This window comes from Haemaphysalis longicornis, unplaced genomic scaffold, assembly GCF_048455015.1.
Source record: "Haemaphysalis longicornis isolate Haplotype H1 unplaced genomic scaffold, Haemaphysalis longicornis Haplotype H1 scaffold_8, whole genome shotgun sequence".
NCBI classification, from domain to species: Eukaryota; Metazoa; Arthropoda; class Arachnida; order Ixodida; family Ixodidae; genus Haemaphysalis; species Haemaphysalis longicornis.
This window is the reverse complement of record NW_027526445.1, coordinates 145,313,853-145,339,587: the sequence shown is the minus strand read 5'-3', so window position 1 is coordinate 145,339,587 and position 25,735 is coordinate 145,313,853. Positions and strand designations below refer to the sequence as shown.

Here is a 25,735-nt window from a genome sequence, read left to right as displayed (position 1 = left end):
AAGCAAGCGGAAAGGCTGCAGGCGTACTACGGCTGTTTGTTTTCAGGCGTGACGAGCGGTCAGGGCCGTACGATGGTCGTACGGTACCGCGATATCGTCTGCTCGATTTGCCGACACAGTGAGCGCTTAGTTATTTTTTCGTTACTGTTTGCGACACTATCGTCAACTCAAGTCGACATCAAGTTCAAATTACAAAGTATTGCGTGTGTAATTTTAATGCCACCACGGCAAACCTAGTAGAAAAGTTCGGTGAGAACGCATGGGGGAAGTAGCAGACGAGCACGACGCGACGGGCACTTGGAGAGGGGCGGAGCCTGGCGACGAAAGCGGCTCGAAAAATTAAAAAAATAAAGAAAACGGCGCTTTGGCGCAGACGATACGCGCTCGCTTCGTTAGAGCGATCGTCTGCTTCACACGCGCAGATTACGGTAGCCGTGTAATTGGTAAGTGTGACATCTTCATTACAAGGTGGTGGCTTGCGGTATTTGAGAGCGATAACCTTGTCATTGCGAGGATAAAGATAGAAAAAAGGACGACGCACGGTCATGGACAAAGTAAACGTGAAGACGAAAATATGAACCCGAGCACGCAAAATTCAAACGCACAGATCAGTCCTTGGAGGTTTAATAGTGGCGCGCAATTGGGATATTTGGAAAGCTACATTTTCACACTTTATTACTGCGAAATTTCTCGGACTCGCGAGGGGCGGGGGTGAGATGTGACAAGGGCACTGACTCGGCTGAAAATTACTGTTTTTTCGCAAATGACAACCTAACAAACTCGCGCAAACTGTCGTCTGCGCTCAACACGGTCAGCCAAATCGGGATGCCGTTAGGAATGAGAATTTATTACACAGTCGCATATAGGGTACCCCAATGAATGACAAAGTCGTTATTGCTCTTTAATTGTTTCGCGTTGTGTTTCTTTGTACTTTTTCCCCACCTTTTTTGCGCGACGTCAGGGCGGAGGGAGACGCCATGCGGGGCAAGGAGTATGCACGACTCGGGAAAAAGGCGACGGTGGAAAGGAGAATAAAGTGGGGCTTTAACTATACTCCCTCCGTAGATAGCCATGCTTCTTAACTTTGCAACAGACGACGTAGGAAAGACAGCTTAGAAACACCACGTTTACACCGATCCCATTAAAGTCGCCTTCACCTGTACACACTAGCTTGTTACTGGAAATACATTTCCAGGATACAAGCAGTACAAGCTATTAAAATATGGAGGCCTTAGGGCATTTGCATAACCCATACGCTGAAAATTATTGATCTACTCTCGGTCCGTCGCCGGAGATGATCTGCTGGATGTTAGCCATACAGTATACAGCTTCAATTTTTGTTATTAAACGTTGCAGGAAAATAATTTAGATGGTCCGCTTTACCAACGGAGTGAACGACCTGTTTCCGAAAGTTAGAGTCAAGTGTTACTCCAACAGGGACGGGCAATGCCTTCCTCTTCTGCTTCCTAAAGAGGCACGAACCGTACCCTGAACGCCCTGCGTGCATGCAGTCTTTCCATCATTTCCCCCCGGTGCAATCGCTCTCGTAATTCAGAAGTAAAAAAAAAAAGAAATCAATAGAAAGAAACCACACAAAAAAGTTAAATTATTAATACGATATTTTTCACCATTATCCCCGACGCCATTCAAATTACGCGCCACGGTCGTCTTCTTTTCTCCGCAACCACTATCATCATTGCTTGTGTACTGCACGTGCTGCAGGAGAGGGCCAGCGTCGCCGGTGAGGAATCGCCACGTCACAGAGCGTGCATCACCCGCTGGAGAGCAGGCCACGCCACAGACCAGAGTGACCAGGGACATGAAAGACATGCCTTCGCGAGGTGACGACGCCCCCGCAGAAAACGCCGCCGCCTTGGAAGAAACGGAAGGCTCTGACGTGATGCCAGGACAGCAGACTTCACCGCCATCCACTACGCGTCCGGTAAGACACGTCATGGAATCTCCGTTGGTGCAGGGCTGTGAACGGGAGGGTTCTCGATCAGTAGGTCGCTAGGCCTACTCGCCGATGGAAGATGTCCTGCGTTTTGAGGAATTGGTATCTATGTCAGCTGCAGCATCAAAAGCACCGTCGTGCGTTTTTGCAGGGGTTTTGGGGACCCAGGCAAAGAAAATGAATCTTGGCGACGCAACTGATGGTAGCAATAAGTAACGACCTGTTCCTCAACTAGTTGATCATTTAGGTTGGCCTGGTAGGTGTGACTACTGCTTACCCAATGTAAAGATTCATTTGAACATTAGCCTTTGGCATCAGCGAGGAAGGCGATGACCGGAAATGCCGTGAAGTCCCGGGCTACGCCTTCTAAGCACTCGCGTCTCCCGTTCCTTCTGTGTGATAAACATGGCTCGGTTTGCCAGCCAGCGGCGTCGGCTCTACGGTGGCGGGGACTCCAAGGGTCCGTGTTTATGTCCACTCAGTGGACATTTGAAGCACGGACTCCTTACACGGACGCTAATGAAACTCGGTGGACTCCCTACAGGCCATTGGGCGACCGTCCTCTTTGACCTTGAGCGAAACCCTGGTTGTGCGTCGCGTTCATTCTCTTGTTTTTTTTTTTTGTTTTTTTTTTTTTTTTCATGTTCTTTTGCTCCTTGGGGACCCGTGGTCGGCTGTCGCGTTCATTCTCTGGGCTTTCGCGTGCACGTGAGCGACTGGGCTGCGTTCGCTCCCTTTGCTTATTCCCGACTTTTTTTTTTTTTTTACGGTGTAGCTCGCACGAGGGCCGACGAAGACGCTTTTTTCTCAGCCCTGGGGACCGCATACTTCGTACCTTTTTGTTTGACCTCATTTTTATTTGCTGCCGCTTGTAGCGCTGCTTTAAAGCTAAAAGGAACGCGTTCGGAAATGTCAAGAGGGCCTAGAGAAACGCCGTGTTTTGCTCCTACAATTTCGGTTGCAATTTCCTCCATCCTGTCACGTCATCCTCCGTAACCACAGTCTATATACTGCGGTGCGCTTGGGTGGAGTGTGAATTTAGCTGCCCTCTGAACAGACGAAAATACAACGGAACGTGCGGAGTTTTTACTGCATCCGTTTTAAAGATAGTGGTGTGTCTTTAGGTGTATGTGACTGCGAAGACTTTCTTCTATCACCCAGATGATTTAGCGACCTACGCGTGGTTCCCCGGTGAATAAACTTGCTCACGAATGGATCACGTGTTCTGGGTGAGGAACGGAATTTGGGTACATATGGGGAGCGGGAAGATATTATAGGGAGGGGGATGGACATTGAGAATCGGAGGAGGTTACGAAATATGTTGAGGAGCAAAGGTATAGCGCTGACTTATGGAAGTTTCATATCTTCGTTTTTTAGGTAACTTGATCAGGAAGACCTTAGCGTTCTCGTTACTTTTCTCTTTGTTCATATCTTAATCCGCAAGAATTCGTTAACTCGGTACGTCGGAAGTCTTGCGTTGTGGGGCCGGCCAGGAGAGGGCGCACAGAATGGCTCATGAATGGCAAACAAAACGGGCTATATCCGAAATAATTATAACACAAAAACAAGGACAGCTATGCCCAGTCCGCCGCCAAGGTTTTCAGGAAGGCTTCTGTGGCAAAGTAAAATATTTCGGTTAAAAAAAGAAAATTTAAATTTTGGTCTGGGTGAGAGTTGGATTCGGTGCTTCCGGAATGCGAGACGAATGGGCATACAGGGCACCTTGAAGCCTTGCTGACGTTTTCTGACTGAAGGTGGACCTGTGTAGCGAACGTGTTGTGGCCTCCTGTTTACGAACGCGTTACAGGTCCATATGTTGAGGGCCTGCCTAAGTAATTTCGGAAGGCATAAATATAAGTTGAGTTGCTAAATGCGCTTCGGCTAGATGTTCTGTGGGCTTGGCGATGCGAAAGGGGGTATTGGCTGAAACAAGAAGAGAAAAAGACAAAGTGATGACTGTGGTAATGATAAGTACAAGTTCGGCGATGGTAGTATAATTCTTTTCTGGTTGTTGTTTTTTTTTTTTTTTTGCTTTGTGATTGCGCATTGTAGTATTTGCGCTTACAGTAGTCTTTTCATGACTCTCTAGAGGCGCATTCTCCATTCTTCCTTCGGTATCACGTATTTGTGAATGTTTTGACCCGCTCTTTAGTGTCAGCAGTGTCAGCACATTCTCGGTTGGCCGTAAGTGCAGCAGGTTCCCTTTCCCTCGGTTTCTCGGCCTGGCCTCTTAGTCAAGGTACATTAAAGGAGTACTGACACGAAATTTTTATGTTACGTTTTTTTCGCTGCTATGCGTGCCTACCAGCCCACTAATCATAGAATGACAGATTAGACGGTCGAGCGCAGCGTAAACATTCATTTACGGCGTCGTTTATTCGTGCCAGTTTCGGTTTCGACTGAAAAACGCCGAGCGGCCGCCATGACAGCATGTATAACATGACGTCACCATTCTTGCCGTAACGCTGCCTCTCTGGAAGCGCGCGCGAGCGAGCGCACGCGCGCGCCCAGACCGGCCGAGATTTTCGCCGTCCCCACAGGCCCGGGCAGCATGACGTCAGTCCCAAAACCATGACGTGTACACACGCCCGAGCAGTGCGCGCCAACCACAGCCAGCGCGTCGGCTTCGTCACGGGAGCCCCGACGTCGGCAGTTTGGGGCACGTAGCAGATGATGTCACGTCGGCCCGCTCTGGGCTTTCTCGTGCGGGCGACGATTAAAATGGATTTTAAATATGTTTCGCTGAACGGTTGCTGTTGAAACTTGCTGGGAGATATCTCCTGATAAAAAGGAAGCGTTTTACATAGTTATCTCAGCTTTGAAATTTCGTGTCAGTACTCCTTTAAGGGGTATTTATGTATTTATTTATTTAATTTTAATTAATAAATATTTAAATAATTGGTTAATTGACTAATTGGTTAATTAGTTAACTTATTTATTTTCGTACTCACACGGCCATTCATGGGTTACAGGGAGGGCAGGGTACACACTACAAAAATTATAATAATCAAGTAACAAGCAAGTAATGAAAGGAAATGGCAAACAACGCTTCTGAAAGTGGAATGATCTGTGATTGAGACAACAGAGGCGGGAAGGTGGTTCCAGTCCCTGCCGGTTCTGTGCACAAAATAATCATAAAAAAGGTTAGTCCTGCATCGGGGTATGCCAGCTTTCAAGTCGTGGTCTATGCGAGATGATAGGGAGCTGGGACGAGTGAAAAGACTTTCTTTTAGGATACATTTGTATGAAAAATTTTATGAAATAATGATAAACGAGGTATTTGTCGGCGGGCCGAAATATCTGGAACATATAATGAAGGCCTTGTTTGCGTAGCACTAGCAAAAAGGGAATAATTTGGAAGTATAAGTCGAGCTGGCGATTCTGGAGATATTCGAGTGTGGAAATGAGCGTGTTAGTTGGTGCATCCCAAACTGGTTATGCGTATTCTACTTTTAACCACGCCAGCGTTTTATAAAGCAACAACTTCAGTGCGGTAGGTGCGAGAGAAAAGTTTCGACGAATAAAACCAAGTATCCGGTTGGCATTGTTGGTTATGTGCTGAATAAGAGTGTGTCAGGTGAGGTCATTAGTGATGTAGACACCAAGGTATTTATAACTATTGACGGGGGGTAAAGGCAAAGTAATTCAGAAAATAAGCGGGGTCTTGGGGATTAGTCTTCCGTGAAATTCTCATTGATTTGCGCTTGTTAGTATTAAGTTTCATCATCCAGCGGTCCCACCATGCAGATATGTTAAGGTCAGATTGGGGGCAAGAAACATCGGATTGGTTAGTAATTTGTCTATATATTACGCAATCATCGGCGAACAGCCGTAACAGGAGAGGGGCTAAAACTGACCCCTGTGGCACACCGGACGTCACTGGGTGAAGGTTGGCTTAATTGGTAACCATTCACACTGGCATATTGGGTACGGTTATGTAGGAAATATTCAATCCATTTAAAGGAGCCATGAAAGCAAAATACAAGTTGGGTTTATTAGAAAGACTGCTTAGTCCCGATAACAATGACACCAATATCATCGCAATCTTCGAACAAACAACGGAGATATTAAAGAAAACGTGTGAAGCAGTCGCGACCCCCTAGCCGATTTCCCACAACTTTTCTATGACGTCACGGAACCTTGTTTGTGCGATTGGCGGCCGCCTAACTGACCTGTCACAACGACACATGACTGGACGTCTGTAATGGGGCCTCTAGTTACATTTGACCGCATCAGTTGAATGCTAACGTGCAGTTAACGCACTGAAAATTGTTTTACTGTTGGCCCGTATGACGTCATTCTTACTCATAACACGTCACTGTAGCGCAAAATTTGAAAGTTTTTAAATACTTCTAGCTTTTTTTCGTTAAAACATCTTTTGGAGCTGTAATGGAGCTGAGTGAGATACAGAATCCTAGTTCTTTCAAATTACACGAAGTTGTATTTTCTCTTAATGGCTCCTTTAAGTACGCTCGCGTATAGATTAAGTTTGCTCAGCTTAAAGGGAAGTTTGTGGGATACGGTATTGCAAGCTTTCGCAAAATCGATGAAGATGCAGTCAATGAGCAATGAGTGATCTAACGCCGAAAATGTCATTGGTAAAGGCTAATAATTGGGTCTCACAGGAATGATATTTACGAAATTCGTGTTGGTATGGTGGAAAAAAGGGATTCGATTCGAGGAAAATAATAAGGTTAGTATAGGCTATATATTCAAGGAGTTTACACGGAACAGAAGCGAGGCCAACTGGTCTATAGTTAAAGGGAGAATGAACATCACCGATACCCCAGTGTGAAGGAAGGGCGCCACTTCGTAAAAACTGTGAGAATATATGCATGACGAGATAATGGATGAGCATGCTTCAATGCTTTTTAGAAACTTGTAGTTAATTGCGTCAACACCGGAGGAGGATGAGAGCTGGGCCTTACGAATACGGTTAGCGATTCCTTCTGATTCAATTGTAATAGCATTCATTTGTTCAAACGGTATGGTACGGTGCAAGAAGAAGGGAATTTTGTTGGTGTAGAATCTGTAAACGATAGGGAAAATGCGTTATTTAGGTGCGCAACATTGGTGAGAGGGTACAGGTGTATCATCGGGTAGTCTTAATTGTACGCCATTGGTTCAGCGCATGGTAGTCACGTTCTGAAATTTCCGTGCATTAGTGTTGAATAGATAAGAAGCTTTTCCGCAAAAAAAAAAAAAACGTGTGTTTCGCGCTTGAGACAGCGCGTTTGTATTCTGAAGCTGTGGAGAGATAAGATGATAGTCTGTTGTTCGATATGGAACGCTTGTAGCTGCGAAAGATGGGTTTTTTTTTATTAAGAAGGCGTTTAAGCGTTGGATTAAACCACTGTTACTTGTGCTGTTCCAACCGATGCAGTGGGATATATTTATCTGTTAGTGTTTTAACTATATCTTTGAATAAGCACCAGTTCTCGTCAATGCTACGCTCCCGAAATTGCCGAAAATATGAATCAGCAAAGTTCGCAAGCTCCGAGTTAATTGCGTCAAAATCAGCCTCACTGTAATCTCTGCTTGTTTTGTAACACATCAGCGGATGGGGTAGCGAGAGCGGAAGGAATGCTGAAGTGTATAACCACGTTGTCGCTTAAACCGGGCAAAACAGTTAGTGAACGGACGGAATCAGGTGCCGTAGTCAATATTAGGTCTAGTACATTAGATGAGGAAGTGGGGACGCGCGTAGCTGTTTTTACAATTTGGGACAGATGAAATGTGTTACACAAGTCAATAAATGCTAGACATTCCGAAGAACCACTGGTTACCATTAGGCTGATCTTCCCATGAGATTGCGGGAAAACTAGTCTCCCAAAATAAAAATTGGTGCGCAAGGATATCGCATCATAATTTTGCTCAAACAGTCAAATAGCTTAGCACAAGAGGTATCTGCGGCGTTAGGTGCACGGTAACATGCGCAGAACACTGCGTCTCTGTGGTTCACTCTGATGCTAACTGAGACGAATTCTAAAAAGGCGGGGACAGGGATAAGAATGGAATATGATACTATACTCGGTGACAACTTAAGAACGGCACCGGAAGTTGCCGCTGTGCCTTATCACCGTAGCCGGATGTTTCTCCGCGCGGCGCAAGTAGGGCGTTACTGGGAATATTTTGAACATGGCGTGAACCATTCCCGTGATTTTTTGGACTTATATGCTTATAAACGACTCCAGTGACGACGAACAAACTGCGTGAGACAAGGCAGACGATATCACGCATTCATAGCAAACCCCTTTCAAAACGCGCGCGCACTGACATCACGGGTCCGGCGCTTTGGCGGAGTGATACACTACATGAGGTGGTGCCGTTCTTGAGTTGTAACCGAGTATAGGTCATCTGATACCGCAGTCAGGGTTCCTCCGCCGATGCGCTCGCACCGGTCACTTATGTACACGTTGTAGCCGTTTTTGCAAGTAAGCAACTCACAATTGGCCACTTTACTGGAAATCCACGTTTCAGTTAATATGACTACGTCGGCTGAGCAAGTATCATACAAGGCAGACAAAGAATCACGTTTATTTACAATACTTCTGATGTTAGTGAAAAGAAATGAATGAATAGTCGTGTTTGCGTTGTGCATGAACAGCCGAAGTTTCCTAGGACAATGATGAGGGTGGTGCAGCGGCAGAAGTACGTGCATTGCCTGTGGCAGACGAGAGTGCGATTGTAATGAATGTTGGGGCCCGTATCGCCCGTGGGGCAGGGCATGTTCAAGGGTGTCACTTCACATACACTGTCAGTATGCGCAACATATACATAACACCTTTTGTTAATGCAAAGTTTGTTGTACTTTAGGTTAAACTTCTGTCCACGCGAGTAACCGAACTCAAGGAGCTTTTTCCTTGAAAGCCTTGTTGACTTGCAAAAATCCTCTTGCAAGGTTACACCACTGCCTTTCAGTTTGTATCGCTGGGACAGAACTTTATCCCTAGTTTTGAACGCAGCAAAATTAACCGCAGGGCGGCACTTGTTCACGACGTAACCGCTGGCGCGACGCCTGCGTCATTCAGCTGCAGCGAAAATGTATTCGCGAGAAGGGCCCGCACTTTTTATTCTGTTTGGGACCATGTGTCGGCGGGCGTGTCAGCTCTTCCATGAAAAATATTATCCCGTCGAGACCTATCCTGGTGATCATGCAAGCGGGACTGAATGGCGCATTCACGCTTCTAACAGTTTCTGCAACAAGGCGTTGAATGTCGGTTGGAGCGGGAAGGAAAGTTTATTGGAAAGCAGCTAGCCTGGTGTTAATATTTGAATCTTTTATTGAATATTTGAATTATCGTTGTCCTGGCACGTTGAAGTGTCTAGATCACTCGTCGTGTATCGATTTGGGCCAAATGGTTCAATTGTATGAATGCTGCAACAAATCCGTGTAATTTACAAATCGCCACAGTGTGCAACCGTCAAACTTCTCGCCACTATCATTTCTCTAGCGGCATTGCCGTGCAACTTTAAAAGAGGCCATGAAGAAAAAATGCAAGTTTGGTTCATTCGAAAGATTGCCTCGTTAGAATCATGCTGACACCACTTTTAACATAAACCTCGCTTATATAAGCTGTATATATAGGGAAAAAAGGGAATGACCATGCGATCCACTAGCTCATTTCCCGCAACAGAACCTATGATGTCGCATGCCCAGCTGTGTGATTAGCTGAGGCCGGCAAAAGCAAACGTAAGTTAGGCAGAACTTATAAGCTTGCCGAACGAGCTATTTGCGCTTAAATTTGGGGCACATTGTTTTTATATCAGTAAGAATGGTGGGACAAACAACGCAAGTTACGAAAGAACACATAAACATGAATTTAGACGTGTTGGCTCTCTGCTGTTTTTACGCCTGAATTTCCCCTGCTCATGTATTTTTTTGTGTTGACGCCAATGAGAGCAGTTATGGCCTATGGATGACTTCATTGCTTTTTTCGTTCTACATAAGCTACAACTAGTGCCATGCCTGTCGTATACTTTTTTCCACTGTGTACTTCGTCATTTACATGCCCAATCATACTGTTACGGACTGGTTCCTTACACATTACAGAATTCAGATATATTTTTTTTTGTTCTTATCGCTGTTCTTCGAATATTCTACATAGCTGTGTTATGTCTTATTTATCTCTTGTTCCTCTTCTGTGCTCGCAGTTTGCAAAATGCATTATTTCACTGTTTTGTACACTCAAAGGGTGCTGGCAGTATTGACCAAGGAGGACAACCTCCTTGGTATTGACCAAACAAATAAATAAATAAATTCTGATGTGTACGCTGTTGCTGGTGCGCGTACCTATGCTTGGTTTAGATGCACAGCACTGCGGGGCTTTGGGGTTGTCTGAGACCACACTTGCCGATTGACGCAAGCGATGGTGTCTTACTTGACCATATTTGTCGAGCGAGCACCACGTTTCAAGAAAAAAATATTTTCTTCATGAACAAAAACAAGCCATGTTTAAATACGGTCACAAACCAAAGGCAGAAAACGGCTCGCCGCGGTGTGGTGGTGCCATCTAGGTTGACTAACAGTAAGCAAGTCTCCGCTCCACACCAAGTTTAGCTGAAAGACCTGATCTTATGATGTCCGTGCAAACGTCGTTCAAACACACGTTTTGGTGCGAGAATCAAAATTTTAGCTTAAATTGATTAATTTCGCAGTGAATAAAGCATCGTTTGTTTCCAGACAAGCGCTGGGGGCACTATAGAACACGAAATCTTTCGAATAAAACAAACTTGTATTTTGTCTGCATGGCCCCTTTAAGCAAGCCCCTCCGCCGAGCTAAACAATCGTTCTGCTAGCGAAGTGGTGCCTGCATTTTACCGTGCGTTTAAATGTAATCATTTAAATAGAAATTCAGAGAATACACACATTCGTGCCGCCAGGGAGCGAGATTAAATTTTACAGTTTCCTTCTCCTGTTTACAGCCGACGGCCCCGTCTGGACCGGGACAATCCCAGTCAGCCGCCACGAGCGCTGCGCCCGCACAGGCGGCATCTGATACGGCCACGGGACGACCCCAGGAGGCGGCATCTGAAGCGGGACGCAATTGCACGTCGCGTGAGTCTGCACCGGAGGAGGAGACCGAATGGAACTACGGCCAGGACCCCGCTGTGCGTAGCCCGTTTCGTTATTGAACGCGAATTCCAGCCAAGGGGGTTATACTGGACAGTGCGAACGCCGGTGCCAAATGCGCTTCTTTCAGCCTCTTCTGCTCTCTCTCTCTCTCTCTCTCTCTCTCTCTCTCTCTCTCTCTCTCTCTCTCTCTCTCTCTCTCTCTCTCTCTCTCTCTCTCTCGTTCCCCTACACTCCTCTGAATACCCTCTGTCTTCCCCTCATACGGCCCGTCTATGGCTCACGCAACAAGTGTGAACGGGAAATGCACGGGATGGTTACCGCATCAATGCTTCCACAACGTCCTACCGGATACCAAAATCACAAAGGTATTCGCGGTGGCACGCTACTTTGAAGTTCCCTGATTGGAAGCCAACGATATAAGAAATTCGAATGCCTTTTGGTGCATCAATGCAAATTTCAAAGCGAAAAGAGCCACGATCGCAAAGCTCTTAAACGAGACATCTGCGACTTCTGTTATTTAAAGAGGGTGCTTTGTCTCGATAACAGCGATGCCAGATTTATCAAACAAATAATGGAGATGTTAAAGGAAACAAATGAAGCAGCGGCTACTCCTCAGCCAGTTTCAAGAGAACCTCGTCTGTGCGATTGGCAGCTGCCCACCTAAACGATCGCCACTTGATCCGTTTGTGTCACTTGAATGCTATCGTGCGTTTGTGCTTTTAGTGCACGCCCATAACACGTTGTTCCTGCCCATATTTTGACACTGCAGGGAAAATTTTGCAAGCTTTTGAGTATTTCTGCTCTAGAAAAACGTCTTTCGCGGTGGGGATGGGGCCGAGTGAGTAATTAAAGAGTAGTTCTTTCAAGAGGAACAATGCCGTATTTCGTCTTCATGGCCCGTTTAAAAATTGTAGTTAGAGCAGCCTGGACACTCCTTCCGTAGTGCAAACAGTATAAAGTGGCGAACGGGTCACAGTAGCGAAGTCAAGCAATGAAGAGTTGCTTTAACGTGAAGTCGTTTCGTAATGATCGTTGAAGCTGGCATAGTTTCAGAGTTGGTTCCGTTAATGCTCTAGTTCTGAAATTTCGCTGCCTAAAAAGCTGCTTCTGGGAGTGCTCGAAAACCATTGCGAAAAACCAGAACTGTTGTAAAAACGGCTGTGGCTTACCTCTTCTAACCCTTCTTACGCAAAACGAAAGCTTAGTTTATAGCCTGTTACGCTTTTTTCACTTGGTTAACGTTTGAGTTAGCTGTAATTATTGTAGTAAGTGTACGCTCAACCATACGAAAGGTATGACGGCTCTGCCTAGGTCGGTGGCTAGACATGACTAGGCATGAGCTTGGCTAACGACAAGCATCGTTAGCCAAGGCTCAAGACAAGACAAGACAAGACGACGGCACAGTCTCCTGCTCCCGCGCAACGCTCAGAGGAGAACTCGCTCTCACCTATGGCGGAACTCGCACTGACTAGGCGACCGCGGCCAGTCACGTGGTCAGGCAGCGACCCAGCTGCGGAGAGCGCATGCGCCAAGCCAGCGGCAGTCACGTGATACGTTGCCAAGGCTGCAGCGCTGCATGCTGCGGTCAAATTAAGCTCAAAACGTTGGCGACGGTGAAACTCGGCTCGACTTGGTTAGTCAAGCTTCGCTTGAAAATATAGAACTCAACGACACCAGTTTACCATGACGGCTGGTGTGAGCGTTAGCCTCAGCGTCCCTCGCCCGCAAGTCTCCCCCAACCATCTTTAACCGCTGACCGGTCGCAAAGACATTCCCCGGCGTTTCCCAAGAGACGTCGCTGGAAGTGCGAGGGTTTGCGAGGGTATGGTCCCCGGTACAGGAGATAGAAGGTGCAATAGAGTTTCAGCAGGGTAGTTGGTCGTGGTTTTAGCGCACCGTGCGTACCGTGTGTACTTGGACCTTAATGCGCATGCGCGCGCGAGCGCAGCGAGGTGGGTTATCCCTAAGCGGAATGAATGCGCGGGCACGGCTAGGGCCTGCATGACCATCGGTATAACTAAGCTTTACCGGAATGAATGCATACGTGCCCAGTAGGGTCCCGTTACACAAGATCAGCTAAAACTCTTTATATGCTGCATGCGTGAGCAGTGTGCCGGCGTTTGGACACAACGACTGAAGTTAGTTGATGAGCAGTTGTTTCTTGGTGTGCGCTGGGACGACCGACGATGTAGTCGGTCGGTGCTGCTGCGCGACGACTGCCATGATGTAAGTGAAGCAGTTGTTTACAAGACCGCAGTGCGGAAGCTTACACTTTGGCCTGCAGTTAGGAGCTAGTCTGCAGAATTTAGCTGGACCGGGCAGGCCTTTGTGAAGTGGAATAGAACCAACTCCATTAACACTCGGTGCTTTCTTCATTCCAGTCGCTCGCACGGTTCTTGCGCGACATGGGCATCACGCAGAATCCACCCACGATGCGCCCGCAGGCTCCTCAGGCAAGTTCCACGTTCTCAGGTGCCTTTTGCTTCATGACGTGCACCTCAAAAGTTTGTTTCCGTGTATATCTTCACCTCTGCATCTGCGTGCTCGCATCTGAAGCCGATTAGGTGCACTCTATAACGGGGTGATTCGGGCACAAACATTACCATCGAACGTCTCACCTTGTAGGGTTACCCACCTTGACGATTACCTACTTTGAGTCACCAGCGCTGGACCTTTTCTCTTGATTCGTGATGGTCCCCGGCTACACACTCAGAGCGACGACTGCCCATCTCGTTCTGAAAATGAATGCCGATGCTTCATTAACAGCGGTTTCAGGCTCTAAAGGAGAGTTCAAATTGGAGTCTTACGGGGCTCTCGAGGCTGCACCTTGGCTGGGAGGTCAAAGGTCACGGGTTGGTTTATGCCACTTTGTCATAATTAAGGTGCGGCGATATCTCGACACACGTGCATTTTCGCTTTCATCATGAAAGCAGCCGACACGATCGGGAGTGGAATCCGTGAACCCGCGATCATTAACGCAACGCGTGAGCCGTGGCGCTGCTACCATGGCTGGATCTTGGCACAAATGTTGGAAATACGAAGGAAATGCGAATTCTTTCCTTCGTAGAAACTTACTCCACCTTATTTCCCCTAAATCTCGTCGAGATGTTGTAAATATGGTCGAAGATTAGCGGAAAGATGTCCCCGCCAGTACTCACGCATGCACACACGCTCGCGGTCGCTATGCCTGCTCGTATATTTTTTCTCGGATCAACTGCTTTTTCATCACTGCTTGCAGGAGCCCCCACGCTCAAACGGCCCAACGTTTTTTGGAACAACGGGCTATCCTGTCCCGTCACGCTTCGAGGGAGCTTCGTACGGGACGGGAGCCATGGAGTGGGGCCCACAAGGCCACTACGTCCCCCAGAGCGTGCTGTGGCCCGACTACGGTTACGCTGTACGTATAGCCAGAGTCCTTCAAAAGCATTGAAGGACTCTGGTATAGCCCAAGTTTGAGATGTTCATTGATTAATTGTAGGGTTTAACGCGCCAACGCAACGCAGGCGATGAGGCGCGCCGTAGTGGAGGGCTCCGGATTAATTTTGTACCACCTGGGGATCTTTAACGTGCGCCGAAATTTCGAACACACGGGGAGTTTTTGCTTTTCGCCTAAGATGTTCCTAATGCGTGGGTCGGCGACAAGTGAACTGCGGCCAGGGAAATGAGAGAAGGAAAGTTCGCGGCACTTCCTGCTATAACTGCCGGCAAGCCAAATTTCTCTAGAAATTCCTTTCGGAAAATTGAAATCGTGATGCACAACGTTTCAGGTTTCCGTTTCGTCAAAACCGACGCAGCGGCCACGGATTTTTTTCAGGTCACTGCTTTCTGGGTTTGCTGCGATAGTGGCACGCATATGCGCTGCCGCCATGCGAGCGACCTATAGCTGTGTTCTCTGTCTCGTGTCTCCCGCAGTGCTATACTGGTTGCGTTTATAATTGAATATTTGTTCCCAGAAATTAGTCAAACCACTTCCGTGTAACGAGGAACGACGATGGTTAAAACGCAAATCTTTCTCGGGCGCGAAAATCAAATGGCGAATTGTGCCAAAGCCAAAGCCGCGGCAATCGAAGTCCGAGCGTCAATGGTCAAATTCTAAACTCTGCCTGCGAGTCGAAGTCCCAACTCAGACAACAGCGCAAACAAATGCCTCACGAGAAAACTGAACGCCCGGCCCCTCCCCCACCCATCGTCGACAATGGGCCTCTTCGATTTACAGTCTCGGGCTCACCGCGGGCTCCCCGAGAAGCAGTCCAACATTCGATTTTCCCGTGTATCCCTATGGCTTCGGGGAATCCTCGGACTACCCGCGGGCAGCCCGCGGGGAGCCAGAAGTGGAAAATCGAAGAGGCCCAATGTCGGAATGGGGAAATCGGATAGACGTCGGCTGCATAACACGAGGGAGCCAGGTCGTCATCATCATCATCATCATTGTGCCCTTCCGTTGAGTAAAGTTTGCTTTCCTACAGCGCGCTTTGGTTACGACATCGCGAGCAGTGAGACCAAGGAGGTTAAAAAAACTTTTTTATCCCCCTTGAGTGAGACCGAGAAAGCTTCTGTTTAAAAGTCACATTACCGGAAAAAAAATAATAAAACTACAGTAAACCGTGAGTTCAAGTATAGGTCCGTAATACGCACATATGTATGTACTACGGGAAAAAAAGACAACGAAGTAAATAAACGTCGCTTATACTGAAAAGGAAGAGAGATATTGAATTGCAGGCTGGACAACATGAGCTATCAACACAGCGGTCGTTACTGATCCATGTGTTGTAAAATATCGTTGATGATTAACCGGGGAAGTACAGATCTCTGCGTGTAACAGCGCAAACGATTCGAGGGAGAGGTTAAAAGTCATCGCGAACCCCTCAGGCTGCTTGCCTCTTCTGTCAATCTGTGAGAAAGTGCTTCTCTGCATACACCAGTTTTAGAAGGGGACACTTCCAATAGACGTAGCACAATTTATCTGGGTCCTTTAATCCTTTTTTGAGTTACAGTCGTCCGTTTACAACCAACCAAAATCAAGCAAGTGCTCGCGGACATAAACTGTTAAAGGGCAACAGGATAAAAAAAAAGACGTTAGGTACTGCAGATATCACGTAAGATAGTGAAGGATAAGGCGATAAAAAAAATCGTTTAATCACATAGAGATTTCAAACATTTTTACTTATTTAAAAAAAGCTGACGCAAATTTGCCGATAAACGGCGGCTCAACCTTCGCATTATATTTGCGGACTTTCACCTTGAAATTAACTGATTGTAGTGTTAAGCGCGCCAAAGTGTTGAATGAGTTAGCGATAGTGTTAAATAAGGCGCGTCGTAGTGGAGGGCTTCTGATCAATTCTGACCATTTCGGGATCCTAAACGCGCACCAAAATTACGACACGCGGGTGGTTTCGCTTTTCACCGTCATCGGAAGAGCGGCGACCGTGGCCCTGGGTTCGAACCCAAGTCCTTTTATGCTCAGCAGCGCAAACTTTCACCGTGCACGTCCTGGCGTCCGTTCGACATTGGTACTTCTTCGTTTACACGTCTTCCTCTCCACCCCTCTTCCTCTTTGTTGCGAGCTAACAGCTCCGTAAATTCAAGAGGCTGATGTACCATGGTTTGAAGCGCCACGAAAACACGCGGACGTTCGGTGAACATAGTATAGTCAAGACAGGCAAGCGCCTGTCCTGTCTACTCTGTGTTCGCTCGCCGTTTTTTCGTTGCGCTTCAAACCACGTCAAAATGCTCTTCAACTAGCCCAGCACGAAGTCCATATCTCAGTTCATATTCATGTCTTAAGATGCTGACTTTTGTGTTTACTTTGCCACGAACTCCTTCAAGCGGGTGAATAATCTGAGTGATTCGTCGATATGCCTCCCGTCAGCCGATGTGTCAGTGCCCAACAAGTTCTCTTCTCGTCACTTTCCTGCAGGGAATGTGGTACGGAAACGGGATGGGCCAGCAGTCGTATGCGCTGCAGCCAACGTCTGCGTTTTTCGTCCCTTACTGGCCCGATTTCATGTGGTTCCCGGGAGCCAGCATGCCGGTGAGTAGTGTCCGTTCGAAATGGTGGAACGTTGCACCTAGTGGAAAACATTAATGCTTTAAAGGGGCCCTGTAACACTTCCGATAAACGCTTTCCCTCTATCCTTCGTGTCTGGAAGCACCGCAAAAGCTGTAGTTTTATAAATAACGCCACCTGTATGAACATTGCCTAACGCGTCGTCCGCTTTCCAATGGGAGCAGTATGGCCGGTATTCAATGGCGTGGAATGCATGCAGGCAACCATGCGAGTGCGCCGCCATATCTGTGGCCAAGCGTCTGTTGCTAGGCGACGTTGTGCGCACGGCCCCCAGATCAGGCACCCCTCTTCTCCTCCATGCAACCGTGTGAGTGCGCCGTCACTCGTTACGTCGGGCTCCGCGGGATGGCGGTACTTGTCCATGTCCGTGGCGCATCGGCCATGTCTGTGGCCGTTTCCAGTGTTGCCAAGCGAAGAAATTTACCGCTAAATTTTTCAACGAATACCATCTATAGAGACGCCCAGTTCCGGTATGTGGCGCGCGCCGGCGGACGTCCGGCCTTACGTCACTGCTCGCAAGTCGCGAACACTGCACCCACTTCTACAGCGTGTGTCTGTCAGCTTTTTTTTTTTTTTCAGCTTGCGTTGAAGGTGTCGGAGCGCCGCCTGGGGAACACTAAAAAACTGTCAACTATTTTTCATAGTTTCCGAGAAGCAGCGCTGGCTAGCGCACATAAAAGCACGTAGGAAGGCTACCGAGCGGGAAAGGGTAGGAGAAAGCAACAGGAGAGTGGCTGTTTGGCCATTTTTCGCTCACGCGTTAGGCAAGGATTATACAGGCGGCGCTGGTCTAGAGCACGGAGCGGCACTGCGTGGTTTGCTTCTCGCGGCAGAACTATCCGGCTTCGGCTTCTGCTTCTGCTTTGCGGCTTTCTTTTTTTCTAAAATTGCTATCAAAAGCGTTCATTTCTGCAACAGAAAAGAAGCGTCCAATCGCCGCAACGTTGCTGTAATGACGTAATTCGAGCACCCAAAGAACGCCAAGAGTCGGGAAAGAGAGAAAAATCCTTTGAGCAAGTTTTCATCAGCATAGAGCAGTAATTTTTTGGTTGAGGTGCTTTGCGGCTCCGTAATCTAAACACTGGATGCGTTGGTGGGCTACGTTCTGCAGGAATTTAAGATTTCGATGAAAAGTTGAAAAAAGTGTTGCAGGGTTCCTTTAAACTGGACTCTGACTGTCTAGAATTGGCTAGAATAAGGTGAGCGGCGATTTCTTGTCGTTCTGTTTCTGGAGTAAAAAAGAGGTAGCGCCATGTTTCAAACATTTCCGTGAAGTGTGCAACTGTTGCTTGTGGCATGTATCAGGTAGTCCGCACAGGTAAGCTATACGGAGTCCGGAAATATTCAGTAGTAGTAGAAATGTCTCCATACATCGCATCCCTGTTTACACTTTCCGAAGTAGCAGTCCTATTGAGGTTACCCAGTATTTTTCGTAGATTTCACGGAAGCACGTTGTCTCAATGGTCTCTTTTAAGCAACACAGTGATTGCGGCAACGCCGCGTGCAAGTGGGCGCCCTCGTTCCGAGTGCTTTCAACAGATTTTTGTTATTTTCGTGGGAAACATCTTTCGTTGTTGCCGTAGCTTAAAATAGAAACTAACATGGCCCTGCATTTATTTATGCAGTAGGTTTTATTTATGCGCTGATACAAGGTGTGATTTTTGATATAAGTTATAGAAAACTTGAAAAGGGCGCTGCATTTCGGCACTGACCACTCTAATAGCCTTTATTTATGCGTCCATACAAGGCGTGCCTCCTTTGATATATGTTATAGATGGAAGAAAAGGTGAAAAAGGCTGAAAAGGTTGCAAACATTATATGCATCACGCCTTGTTTTACGCTTCGCAAGTCATGCGAATTTGAAAAATGTCATTCTTCGATAATTGTAGCAGGCAAAATTGGTGCCTGGTGCCTAGGGTCCTTTTTCTTTCTTTCTTTCCTTTTTTTTTTTTTGGTTTAAGCTATTGCGCACAGTAATGTGCCTCAGACAGACGCCGGCTCGTACGATGCAGATTTAGTGTAGTGCACATTGCTGGAGCTTTATTGCATGTCCTGTTATAGCTGAAGTGTGATTTAACTTTTTTTTTTGCCTTTCGGAGCATGCTATTTGGTTAAACCACACATCAGCCAGCGCTCATTTCACTCCGTGCGAACGACCCAGTTCCGGTCACTTCGTGCAGCTGCCAATCTGTTCAGCTGACTCGTCCGTATGCGCATGCGCGATGGTAGTAACTAAGCTGGCGAAAGAGCCGGCATCACTGCAGGAACTGCTCCAACAGGGGACCTCTTATACGCCTTCGCAGTTCGGCCATTACCCTACGGGCGCAGGTTGCTGCTGGGGGCCGTCCGGGCCGACGGGGCGACAGTTCGCGCCCGTGCCGCCAGAAAGGCTGTACGGGGATTACCCGTCCTACTGGCACATGGAGGGCCTGGTACGTGCGGAGGACGTCTCAGCTTACATTCATGATTAGGCGGACTAATTAGATTTATTAATTGATTGATTTGATTTGATTTGATTTGATTTGATTTGATTTGATTTGATTTGATTTGATTTGATTTGATTTAAGGGTAACAGAGTGGATCCCTATGAGGCAAGCGTGGCAGGGGGCGGCAGAAAGTCAGATGGGCAAATGAGATCAAGAAGTTTGCGTGCTTAAATTGGTCGCGGTTAGAACAGGACCGGGATGAGTAGAGATCAATGGGAGAGGCCTTTGCCCTGCAGTGGGCGTAGATAGGCTGATGGTCATGATTTGATTGATTGATTGATTGATTGATTGATTGATTGATTGATTGATTGATTGATTGATTGATTGATTGATTGATTGATTGATTGATTGATTGATTGATTGATTGATTGATTGATTGATTGATTGAAATCCCACAATACCTACTGTATTGAAATAATACGCATACGCATAATGATTCATGAGTTCCAGTAATGGCAAAAAGTTTTGCGAAGCTACCTAACGCAAAAGAACGGCGTCGTAAAGCAGTCGTAACTCATTTTTGGAAATGCACACTCTACTATGTTTTGAAAGCCTACAGCGGCATCTTGGAGATGAAAACTGGGAACTGTGTGGGAGGTCACTGCCTATGGTTCTACGATGGGGATCGGGGTGTAAACGGAAGCTGCCACCATATATGTGCCTGGCCAGTGTTAAAATTGCCTTTTTGAGACACCCTTGCAGGCGTACGAAGGGCGACGACACGTGTAGGCTACACTATCACTTCCAGCTGCATTGATGACTGAACAGCGGAACAGGGGTGGTTGCTTTCTGTGCACCGTTAAAGACCCGAATCAACAATATTGGTGCACATCCGTATCACGCTTTGTTAACTGGCCTTGAGCGACTAACAGTCACATCAGTTAAATGTCTCTATTCTATTCGAGCGCAACAAATGGTGCGTTGCTCAAAAAGTCCGCGTCACCTCCTCCTCCTAATTATTTTTTTTGGCTGCACAGCTTGATACATGCCCACAGAGGCCTATTGGCCAGCGCTTAAGCTAGCCATACCTACACAAGCCCCGGATACATGGACTCGACGAGGGAGGGTCGAGTCGACGTGCGGGTTCAGCTAACTCGACCCCTCTCGCGTGTGTATGGACCCCGTCCTAATAATCGAGGTGAGGGTATCGCAGGGGTTTCCGGAAAATAAGCTACAGTTCCTCGGGGTCGGCCGACTCAGCACGACGAACGAATCACGTACCCCAACCCTTCTTGCGAGTCGAGCGGCCTCGCCCCGACATGGGTGCGTCGAGTCTAAAAAACCACATCGGTTCCTTCACGGCGTGCGAGACAAGAAGCTCCAAACGCGGCTGAAAAGGGGCAGGATGTTTTTTTTTTTTTTTTTTTTTTTTTTTTTTTCTCACGAAGCACAGTGTAGATGGCACGGCGAACGCGCGCTATTACCCAGCGTTCCCTACGCGCCGGCGGCGGGCGCAGCGGCGGGGACCATTCCGTCGGCTTTATCGTCTGCTTTAGCGACGGTTGTTTTGGGCCTGTCTTGGCACAGCTTCGCGTACATTGCGCGCTTCCTTCGCACGGCTTGATTAACTTGTTCGAGAGCACCTCCCGGGTAACCCGGACCCGACGGAATTAAGTGGTCGTACGGCAAAGATACGCCAAGGATTGGTTTGCAGGCGGGAAAACAAAATGTAGAGACCACGTACAGACATATGGCCGCTAGAGAAGCGCTACCAATTCGGTTGTTTTCAGAGGTATTGCAAAAGGCGAAAGGAGCAACTGATCCTGATAAATAGCGATTATAAGAGTTTCCTCAGCTTTCTTGCAATTCTCAAACTTGCTAAACTAACTAGTTTAAATCGGTATAAATGGGAATCACTCAGCTCACACGTGGAATTGTTTCGGTGTCCGCGCTTGTGTTGCTCGGTGGTGCAGCCCCGTGCTAGCACATCAGGATGGCTATGCTGCGCTGTCTCACCCTTCGAAAGACGCTCCTCACCGTTTTCTTTCTGCCGACGAACGGCAGGGCAACAGCATCGGCATCCGCCGCTCGAGTCCGGCCGTGTCCGACGCTGCTGCTGCGTTCGCGACGCCGCACCAGATAATTCCAAGTAACGGCTGGCCGAATCTCTGGTTTCGCTCTTTGTAGAGCCACGTGTGTGAATTCAAGTGACGTCGCATGGGCAATTGTTGTGAATGTCGTTTAAAGCTTTGCTTTCCAACCACCTTCACAGCGTGGATTGGAGCCAACTTTTGTCACCCCTCCATCGTCGGGTAAATGTAAACTGGGCTATAAATGTCTTCGCGAACACTTCCTAAGGCAGCAAATGGTCCACTGAGCGAAAAAGGCGCTGTTTGTAGCGGCACAGCAGCTCCTAAACCTCCCATCGGCTGCGACCTGTTGATACAGTGCTCGGCAGAGGCCGCTCTGTGCAGCAGTGCGCACCGTACCGCTGCGCACTCTGAAGGGAGCTACATCGGCGGCGGCCGCCGCAACCTTGGCGGTAGCGAAAAGTGGCCGGCCACGCCAGTAGACCGAAAATTCCCAACATCAAGACTGAAAATCCATTACTCGCAGTGCAAACCTCGACGGAGCACTCATACCACCAACATCGCCACCACCACATTCATGAGCATCATCATATCTCATGTCCGCTTCAAAATACAGACCTTGCCTTCCAACAGCTCCTATCCTGAGCTCTCCGAATCCATTCTTTGTCTTCCAATTTCCCTTATCTCATTCCTCCGATCCAGTTAGCGGTCTTCCCTTGCTCTGATGCCAACCCATCCGTAGCCACACCGTCGCCCTGGTGGTCAACCGGTTGTTCGTTCTCGTTACACGTCTTTGCCAATTTTATATCTTTTCCTTAATCTGAGATTACCATTGATTCAATTATTAAAGCGAAATATCGGTTACTGAGTCCGATGGCGTCCTGTGAGAAAATTAATGCATTTCCCCATAGACCGGTTCGTCTACCCAAGAGGTCAGATAAGATCTCGGGACGCATGCTTGAAACCGGGCTTCTGTTGGGTCAAAACGGTAACTTGAACACCGCGAAATCATAAAGAAAGAGTGCGATAGTATACCTCTACCTCATAAACCACGCATCTGTGTATAGATTTAAATCGTTCCTCCATGCGTTTAGAGCGTGAAAAATCGTCGCATGGGTTCGTTCTTTGTTCGCGATTTGGGTCTTTGAAAGTTTCGCGATCGATTGGACAAACTTTTAGTGAAGGTTTTAAACGCACATTTGACGCACTATTGACGCGAGAAAGCTTTCGCGCTTCTCTAACCTTTCTTTATGAAGGAATGATAAATTTATATATTGTGAGTGCGTGTCTACCAGTAGAAGGGGTATAGAAGCATCAGCGTTAAGAAGTGATTCCGCTGCAGTTGATCGCGATTTCTCCCACAGCTATACAGTCGATCGATCCCGCATATATCGAACCCATACATATCGAATTATTGCCTTTATCGAACAGACCCTTGGAAATACTATGCAAAAGAAAATATTTTATATATCGAATAATCGATACATCGAACTGTTTTGCGATCCCCTTAGAGTTCGATATATCCGGGATCGACTGTAGTGCTAAGGGCAGAAGCTTGCATCCTGCGGAGATTCGAGTTTTGCACTTCACCATGCCGCTCTCCAGAGGTATAAGAACCAATCCCATCCAGCCATATGGGCGGTAACATTCGACAGCGAATGACGCGAAAACTATTTAGAGTTCTGCAAAGTATCATTACAGTTTAACATCCAGATTGGCTCCCTGCTCGATGCAAAAAAAATTACACCATCTTCCCGTGGGGAACCCTGATGAGGATGCGAAGCATCGTGGCGGTTCCGTGTGGTTCCATTGTGTTGCCGTTATGTTGAGTGATCTGGTTTTTACTAGCGCCAGAGGGAATTCCGCGTCCGGGTCCACACCGGTGGCAAAGGCACGCAAGTGCTGTTGTGTTACGGTGAGTAGGCGGTGGTTCTCGAGGCGCCGAAACTCGTCCATCATGTTCTTGTCGATGTTGTCTCTGTGGTAGAATCGGTAGTCTCCGTCAGCTTTGGTGAGGTAAAGGTTGTTGACATTGGTGCACCGGCTGAGAGCAATGTACACGCCCTCCTCTTCGCAGCTTTGTCTTCTCGTTCTTCTTCTTTTTCTTCGGCGGTTCCCCTACGGGAAGATGACGACGGTGGTTGAACGCGAACCTATCTCGTGATGGCTTCTTTGGTTGGCCAATCCCTAGGGGCATCCTGCCACAATCAGCATCACAGGCGCTGCGGACGGGGCTGGTTGAGCTGCAAGGCGCGTGGCGCTTCCCGCCACAGCTTTCCCACGGGAAATTCAGCATCCCCCTCTAAAGTTTTCAGTTCGTCGTTTCCGTTGACGTTCAGCTTCGCGTGCCTTCGTTGTATCAGTAGCTTCTTAACGTGGCTTGAATGAGACAAGGACATAAGGCGCGTTCGTAGCACTTGCTCCTGTCCCGGATTTGTAGCGTAGTGGGAAGAGCACCGCGTACCTCCGGTTGCGGCCAGAGAGTCGTGGGATCGAAACCGGGCGCCGCTAACTATTTCTTTTTTTTATAGTGTAGTATCGCGGAGCTGTGGATGTAAGGAGGTGAGTTGCGCATGCGCAGTGAGCGTGTGGACGGCGCCGCCATCAACGACGGAGGAATAGGCACGGCCTCCGCGATCAGCTTCCGGCGGCGCGCCGTTGCCGGCAGCCGATCACGGAGGCCGTGGACCAGGCGAGCCTAATAAATGCTCCGCATTTTAAAAAATACGACGGTTTCGCTAGATTCCTTAGAGGTCGTAACTTTGGGCGCAAAGTCGAGGATGTAGAAACACGTGGGATCGTCGTCACATTACCGCATTACCCGTAGGGGAATCATGAGTTTTTGAAACCTACAGCATGCTACCTACTAACCACGTCATTATGCTAAGGCCTGTATGGAGCATGCATGCACTTACCTGCGATATTCCTTTTTCCCCTTCGGTTGCAGCGCCAGCCACAGAGGCAGGCACCACCGTCCCAGCCGATGTGGGGGCCATTCGGGCAGCCATCTCAGCAGCGGACGGCACAGCCGATGCAGCAGCCTGGACAACAGCAGCCAGCGCGACCAGCTATGCCGCAGCAACCGCCAGCCGGACGGCCGATGCAGCAGCAGCAGCAGTCCATGCCGGCGCAGACGCCATGGCCAGCTTGTCGCTGCCCAGTGTCGACTACAGGTCCGGTGCGTGCTCCTGTGGCATCAACAGGAGACCAAGGGATTCGAGGCCGGCCTCGCTCGGCGCTGGATGCGTCTCCAGAGGGAAGACGTGGGGGAATGCCGCAGCCAGGAGTACTATCTGCGTCTCTTTTCGCTTCACGGGAGTCCCGTGCAGGAGGGGTCGCTAATTCCAGCGGTTCCGGAGATGCGCCCAACGGCCAAGGCTCCGGCGGTCGCCCGATGGATAGCGCCAGGATGATCCCGCCGCTGGTCGCCGATCTGATGGCGGCCACTGCGCTGGTGAGGGCTGCTGCCGACCAGTTGGCCCCGCCTCCGAATCCACGAAGTGACCAGCCGAGCTCGGATGCCGAATTGGCGAGCTACGTGCGGGAGCGGCTGGGCCGCATGACACGCGCAGGGAGGGTGGCTGCTGTGCAAGAGATCCGAGCTGTTCTGGACGACGTAGCGGGCCAAGATGCTGAGTCTGCCTGAGTGTGATGGCCGAAAGGAAGTCAAGGAGAAGGCGTGTATGTTCTGAGTGTGAAGACCGAAATAAAGTGCAGGAGGAGGCGTATATGCTCTCGGTGTCTGCTTGCTTCATTCGCTACTAGTAACTCTTTGAGTGAAAAATTATTTGTAGTTCATAGTTTAACTAGTCACACAGCTGAAACCCAGCATCATTTTTGCTGACCATGCCACGGGCAGTGCAATTGCAAGTGAAACATCGACATAAACCTTGAGCCCTCGTATGAAACAGATCGTGAGAATTCGCAATGCTTTAATGAGTTGCCTTGTTTGCACCAAGTACGTCCAGTAGCTTCTGAACTTGCGTGGGCTGTAAGGCCTACCACGCCGTCGCATTTAAAAGTGAGTCTTTCATGGGCTACCCATAGGCGAAAATTTCGACTTGTGTCTGTGCAAGAATGTGAAGGCGAAAGCCGGAAACAGCTTAACTTTTATTGACTGCA

General features: G+C 48.2%; 1 protein-coding gene across 2 annotated transcripts; it reads left to right on the top strand.

Moving 5' to 3' along the window:
• The first annotated feature begins 1,715 nt into the window (after nucleotides 1–1,715).
• Nucleotides 1,716–25,333, top strand: LOC144149032 (uncharacterized). 2 transcript variants are annotated; one of them, XM_077680576.1, is made up of 7 exons: nucleotides 1,719–1,942; nucleotides 10,880–11,065; nucleotides 13,412–13,483; nucleotides 14,269–14,427; nucleotides 16,948–17,061; nucleotides 19,401–19,529; nucleotides 24,561–25,333. In XM_077680576.1, the coding sequence occupies exons 1-7, from the start codon at nucleotides 1,820–1,822 to the stop codon at nucleotides 25,257–25,259; spliced, it is 1,482 nt and encodes a 493-aa protein (XP_077536702.1). In that variant the 5' UTR covers nucleotides 1,719–1,819; the 3' UTR covers nucleotides 25,260–25,333. The 2 variants fall into 2 exon arrangements, with proteins under 2 accessions (XP_077536703.1, XP_077536702.1); XM_077680577.1 differs by lacking the exon at nucleotides 19,401–19,529 and having other exon boundaries at nucleotides 1,716–1,942.
• Nucleotides 25,334–25,735: the final 402 nt, after the last annotated feature.